The sequence below is a fragment of the Danio rerio genome, chromosome 2 (genome assembly GCF_049306965.1).
Source record: "Danio rerio strain Tuebingen ecotype United States chromosome 2, GRCz12tu, whole genome shotgun sequence".
Classification (NCBI taxonomy): Eukaryota; Metazoa; Chordata; class Actinopteri; order Cypriniformes; family Danionidae; genus Danio; species Danio rerio.
In genome coordinates this window covers 2,890,001-2,897,119 of record NC_133177.1, presented here as the reverse complement: position 1 = coordinate 2,897,119, position 7,119 = coordinate 2,890,001, and the positions used below count along the sequence as shown (strand labels likewise).

Below are 7,119 nucleotides of genomic sequence, written 5' to 3'. Positions count from 1 at the left end.
ACTTCCGGTTCTTCTTCTTCTTCAGCTTTATTGGCGGTTCAGATTGTGTTTTTGAGCATCTCCGCCTGCTGGACGGCTGCGCACTTATGTTTATTTTCATTCATTTATTTTCCCTTTATTCATCAGGGGTCGCCACAGCGGAATGAACCCATGCCAATACGGGGAGAACATGTAAACTTCATACAAAAATGCCAACTGGCCCAGCTGAGACTCCAACCAGCGACCATCTAGCTGTGAGGTGACAATGCTAACCACTGAGCCACTGTTTCGATCGCACTCATGTTTATTTTCCCCTTGTACTTTAATTTTCCTCGTTCCAGTGCATTGGAAAATAATAGTAATGAAGTGATAAGATGCATACCTTCAGTGCGGTGTAAGTATGGAGGACCAGTAGTGCCGGTCAGAAATAAAATCCAGATTTGTCCATTAGTCATCCATTTAAATTGTGATTTATTTATATACATTTTTATGCTTCAGTTGTTAAATTGAATAATTTGATCCTTCATATTATTTCTAACCGGCACTCCTGGTCCTCATATGTAAGTAGCTATGGATGAAATTATAAAAGTAAATGTAAATTCTGGTCGTGTTTCAACAATTGCCCATCAGATGTCAGTCTTTGCAATGTTTTAACAGTTTTAAAGGGGTAGTTCACCCAAAACTAAAAAATTCTGTCATAAATTACTCATCCTTTACTTTCTCCAAACGTTTATGAGTTTCTTTATTCTGTTGAACACAAAAGAAGATATTATGAAGAATGCTGAAAACCGGTAACCATTGACTTCCATTTGTTTTTCCTACTATGAGAGTCAATGGTCACCCAAAACTGAAAATTCTGTCATCATCTAGTCATCCTTCCCTCTTTATAGGTTCCTTCTGTTTAAGACTAAAGAAGATATTTTGAAGAATGCTGAAAACCGGTAACCATTGACTTCCTTTTGTTTTTCCTACTATGGGAGTCAATAGTCACCCAAAACAGAAAATTCTGTTATCATTTAGTCATCCTTCACTCTTTATAAGTTTCTTTATTCTGTTTAACACAAAAAAGACATTATGAAGAATACTGAAAACCGGTAACCATTGACTTCCATTTGTTTTTCCTACTATAAAAGTCAATAGTTACTGGTTTTCAGCATTCTTCAAATTATCTTCTTAAGCTCAGAAATGTTTGGAACCACTTTAGGTAAATAGTGAGTTAGTTTTACTTTTTGGGGTGAACTATCACTTAGTTTGGGAGGCGCAAAACTTACCACCACAGAAAAATAAAATAAAATAAAATAGCAAATTAAATTAAATTAAAAAATAAAAATAATGATGTTACAGAAAAATAGAATTAAATAACAATCATCCATTCATTCATTTTCTTTTCGGATAAACCAGCAAATGTTTTATGCAGCTGATGCCTTTCCAGCTGAAACCCATCACTGGAAAACATCCATATACACTCATTAAATAACCATTAAAATAAAATAAAAAGAAAACAAATAAAATTTTATAAAATAAAATTTAATAAATGACATTACGAAAAAAATAATAAAATAACAAATATTTTTATTTTTAGTAAAATAACAAATTAAATAAAATAACAAATTAAATAAAGGTAAAAAATAAACTTAGTGACTACGAAAAAATTGAATAAAATTACAATTAAAATAAAATAAAAACAACAAATAAAATTTAAAAACAAAAATTACAAAAAAATAAGATAACAAACAAATTAAATTAAAATAACAAATGAAATAAAATAAATAAAAATATAGATTTTTTCCAGTGATGGGTTGCGGCTGGTAAAATATATGCTGGATAAGTTGGTGGTTCATTCCGCTGTGGCAACCCCTGATTAATAAAGGCACTTCACTGTGCCACTGTGACGCCTCTGTGAAATCATATTACAAAGAATTCAAAATACAAACCAATATTTGTAATAATTTTAATTTAGTTTGGATAAAATTGAACAAAATAGACACATTTGTAAATTTTACTCAAGATGTTTTTTGAAAAGTGAATACAAAAATTAAGGCACAAAGTTGAATACTAAATTAAGGATAAAAAAATAGATATTTTAAGCATTTTAATATCACTTCTCAATTCAAGGGTCGAATTAGGATACAAATCAAATCTGATAAAAGACTTTTCTTTCTTTCTTTCTTTCTTTCTTTCTTTCTTTCTTTCTTTCTTTCTTTCTTTCTTTCTTTCTTTCTTTCTTTCTTTCTTTCTTTCTTTCTTTCATGACAACAGGGCTTACAGTAATACAGTTTCAAACCTCTCATTTTAAAATATGACTATTACAGTATTACTTAAAAGTACATTATTGTATCAATCTGCAGACATATTTCTTCAAAAAAATAAAACTGAGCTTCCTTTCAACCCCTGATAAAAGCAGGGAATAAGCCGAAGTGGAGTAATCCCAGGTGTAATCCATGTTCACTCAGCTCCAGCAACTCCTGCAACAACAGAAACACAAACACAAGTCATTTGATGTGATCTAAGTACATTATATTTATCATAATTTTTTCTATTATGGGAAGAGTAGACATTTAGATGTGATTTAGTGTAAATAAATGCGCAGTATTATTAACTATTACATTTAAAACGTTGAAAAAAAATCTGTTAAGCAGCTCTTGGGAAATATCTGAAGGGGAATTACAATTTCAAGTGTACATTCCTGTGAATTGTCTTTTGAGGAGATCTACAGTGTGTGTTTGTTTAAGTGTCATCAGCACAATGTGAGGAAGCTGATAACTGAACTGTCGGGTGTTGCAGTTTTTGTCACTCGATAAAAAGTTGTTCAAAAAGTGTCACTCCACCCTCAGCAAAGCCACCGAGATAAACTCTCTCCTCTGTCTGCATGTGTTTCCATTGAAGGGGAAGTTAAACGCTCTTAAGCTAGCAGATTTTTACACCGCATTTGTTTTTTTCAGCTGCTAATGACTTGAATTTTTGAGGGGCTATTTCAAATTACAATCAATTCCCATCATCACTGCACGACTTCTGAATCCCTTCCCAGAAATGATGGAAGTAAGCGAGTGAAAAGTGTGATGTAGGACAGACTGACAAGAACGTGTCTCTTATCATAGTGAACTGGGAGAGTCTAGACTCCTTTATCCAATAATATCCAGCTGCAGGCCAGCAGAACCACACACGTTTTAGGCACACACAATCTAGGAAACACGATTTAGGCAAACCATATATGGTTACGACGGATATTAATGTTATTAACGTCTTTTTGAACATGGTCATCGATATATTTTAATATATATGGTTAATAAATATTGTACACAATAAACAATAGTGTTTATTTTTTTTTACAAATATTGCGATTGAGACGGTGAGCGGGGAGCATTGTTTACGATCAGCATTTAATATAATAGACTGAACAGTCATTAGACTTTTAATCAGTCATTATAGCTGATCAGTCATTATTATCTGACATTTTACATGGCAGATACTCGTTTGCTGGCCTTGCTGAACGATCTAAATTGGACAGGTTTGATTTATATAATGGATACATTTATAATGAAGGAACAAATAGCAAGTTAATATAGGCAATAATACATTAGGTCTATATTTAGTAAAATTCTTTTCACATGTAAAATGTATAACACTATTTAATAGTGTTTATTTGCTTAACTTTCTAATAACCTTTTAATTAATGATTTGCCACATTTAATACTGTAGTAATTTATAGTAAGCAATAAATTGTTCTTAAACCAAAATTTAGCAGTAGGAACAAATTAACTATTAATAATTAATAAAAAAGCAAAAAAAAAAAAAAAATATATATATATATATAAATATAACAGCTGTGACAGTTTAGTAAAAGATAGTAGTTTATATATAAACTTATAATTATAATCAGATAATCAGTTAAGATAATGAGTTTTTAACTATATATATATATATATATATATATATATATATATATATATATATATATATATATTTTTTTTAAACTTTTTTATTAATTATTAATAGTTAATTTGTTCCTACTGCTAAATTTTGGTTTAAGAACAATTTATTGCTTACTATAAATTACTACAGTATTAAATGTGGCAAATATATATATATATATATATATATATATATATATATATATATATATATATATATATATATATATATATATATATATATATATATATATATATAACAGCTGTGACAGTTTAGTAAAAGATAGTAGTTTATATATAAACTTATAATTATAATCAGATAATCAGTTAAGATAATCAGTTTTTAACTATATGTATATATATATATATATATATATATATATATATATATATATATATATATATATATAGTTTAAATGATTAACTATAGTATGCTAATTCATTTTAATGTGACACATTATTGTTTTACTTTTTATATTTTACAATAAAGTGATTTTAACCAAGTATGATAATATTGAGATCCTGAATTAGTTTATTACACTTAATCAATTATACGGTCTATTATGTTTTCTTTGATTATGAAGACACATAAAGTCAAAAGTGTATTTAACCAATTACTTGTATTTACATAATTTGAGTTCAGAAACTGCAGAAATGTTAAAATGATCCTTACGATATAATAATAATAAAAATGACTGAAGTGGGAAACCATACTTGTGAAATTCAATAGGTGGCGATAATGCTAAAGAGTTAGTAAGTTTCCAAATATGGTTTACCTTAATCGTGTGTCCTAGATTGTGTGTGCCTAAAACGTGTGTGGTTCTGCGGTTCTGCAGCTGGATATATCTCCCTTTATCAGACAGCAGTCTTTTCTAATACACAAGAGGAAGTTTAATGTGCTTAATACATTGCTCCGGGTATGTTTCATATGTGTTCATTGCACGTTTAAGATGACAAAACCACTAGAGGGCGCTGTCTACATTTTTGCAAATCTGAAATTTGTTACTTAGGGTGCATTTATTGTACGTTTCAGATACACATCCTTAATGTAGACGTCCACGAGAAGGTGAAGGTTGTGGCACAGATCAGCTAGCGAAACACTGAGCTAAACCCTTCGCTACACCCAACCAATAGACTCAAACCTGAGCTCTCTGCAGCAAAAACACAACACCGTACGAAGTGAGCTACGAGCAAACTGACCATGCCAGAAAAGTGTCAATATGGAGATAGATAGGTGAGGCACACTTAATCATACTTATACATACAGAGTTCAGTTTTGTTGCTTTGCTTGTCGTTATAAGTTAGTAAAAGCTGCTTCTCTTTAGTCTTAAAGTTGCTGACTGCAGTGACAGCTTCAGCTTCAGTTAGTCTGGACGGTACAGAAGTGACAGAAGTTGACATCAGCTCGGTTTAGTTGTTAACTGTTTTTGCAGAAGTTTCTTCTATTAAGCTCTAGTATAATGTTGAGAATATCTTACCAATTAAAAAAACTATAAAAATACACACACTACCAGTCAAAAGTTTGGGGTCATTTTCATGTTTGTTTTATTTTTAAGAAATCGATTCTGTTGATCAAGGCGTTATTTATTACATGTAAAAAAAAGTCGTTAAATGGTCAAATATTTATACATTTTTAGATAACCTGCTTTCTTATTGTATGCAGTTTCAAATAAAATTATTACTCATTTTTGTTTTTATTACTATCACCGTTAATAATAATAAGCCATAAGCATAAAGTGCCACACATCCTTTTTAAAATCGTACATTTTCGTACGACCAAGCTGAACCTACGAATTAGCTACTACGAATTTGTACGAATTAGCCACTAAACTGGCAAAACGTAAAACACTCACGTTTCTTCATGAGATCAGGCTCGAGCATAAGCCAGCTTAATTGATATAGTTAAATTGAAAGTTAATAATTAATAAGTTAAATTGAATGAACTTGAAAAATTTAAGTGAGCAACAGCGTAGCTACCCAGCAGGCATACAACATCATAAGACGTTAATATGAGGTTAGATTTAGGTCATGACGTCAGGTGACCAAATTTCAATGTCTAGTCAGCGTCTAAGCACAATGTTATTTTGACATCCGATAACGACATCAAATTACGTTGATATTTGATTGATTTTAGGTTGTGTTGGAAAGTGGCCAGATTGATGTTGATTTTGAATTGATTTTAGGTTGGACATTAAACATTGACGTCAGTCTGACGTTGAGTTCTGATGTCAACCCAATTTTCATTTCCAAACAAACTCCAACATTCCACGACATTGGGATTCTTTGGGGTACAACGTCAATATGACGTTATGTTGACGTCCTGCCTGCAGGGTATTAGGCATCTACATATCAAATCCAAAGACATAGCAACGTTTTTACATTACTTTAACTTAATTTACTTGATGTTTTAAGTCAGGTTAAAGTTAAATTGGTTGTATTGGTTAAATAAAATCAAAAAACGCTTCCATTGGTTCAAATTTAAGTTAGCAACACATTTTTTTAAAGTGCTGCTATTAAGCATCGCCATACCAAAAGCAAGAACTTATAGCCAAGAGTTATATTTACAAGAGGCATTTCAGGGCCGGGGCCACTGACCAGAACCGGATCTGGCGCTTCGGGGTTCGATTAGTGCTTCTGTGGCGGACGGGTCTGGGTCAGCGGTGCCTTTCAGGACATTCATACGCTTGCGAAGTGCTTCTCTTTTGGGGAAGAGCAAGAAGTCGTAAATGAGCGCAGCAGCCACTCCACCACACATGGGGGCAATCCAGTAAATCTGTGTGAGGAAAAAAAAAAACATAAGATTATTAGCCCTCCTGAATTATTAGCCCCCCTGTATATTTTCACCCCAGCTTCCCCATTTTAAATTAAATTAAATTAAATTAAATTAAATTAAATTAAATTAAATTAAATTTATTCATTTTCTTGTCAGCTTAGTCCCTTTATTAATCCGGGGTCGCCACAGCGGAATGAACCGCCAACTTATCCAGCAAGTTTTTACGCAGCGGATGCCCTTCCAGCCGCAACCCATCTCTGGGAAACATTCACACACACACTATGGACAATTTAGACTACCCAATTCACCTGTACCGCATGTCTTTGGACTGTGGGGAAAACCGGAGCACCCTTAGGAAACCCACGCGAAGGCAGGGAGAACATGCAAACTCCACACAGAAACGCCAACTGAGCCGAGGATCGAACCAGCGACCCAGCAACCTTCTTGCTGTGAGAC

The 7,119-nt window shown here is 32.3% G+C and overlaps 1 protein-coding gene across 3 annotated transcripts in view; it reads right to left on the bottom strand.

Annotated features, from left to right (window-relative positions):
* Positions 1–1,909: 1,909 nt before the first annotated feature.
* aqp1a.2 (aquaporin 1a (Colton blood group), tandem duplicate 2) overlaps positions 1,910–7,119 on the bottom strand; it is a 9,547-nt gene continuing 4,337 nt past the window's right edge. Inside the window, exons 4-5 of one of the 3 annotated variants that reach the window (XM_021480566.3) lie at positions 6,456–6,663; positions 1,910–2,444 (exon numbers count right to left, since the gene is read on the bottom strand). In XM_021480566.3, the coding sequence (XP_021336241.1) occupies positions 6,466–6,663 (198 nt within the window). In that variant the 3' untranslated portion in view covers positions 1,910–2,444; positions 6,456–6,465. 3 annotated transcript variants of the gene reach the window in all.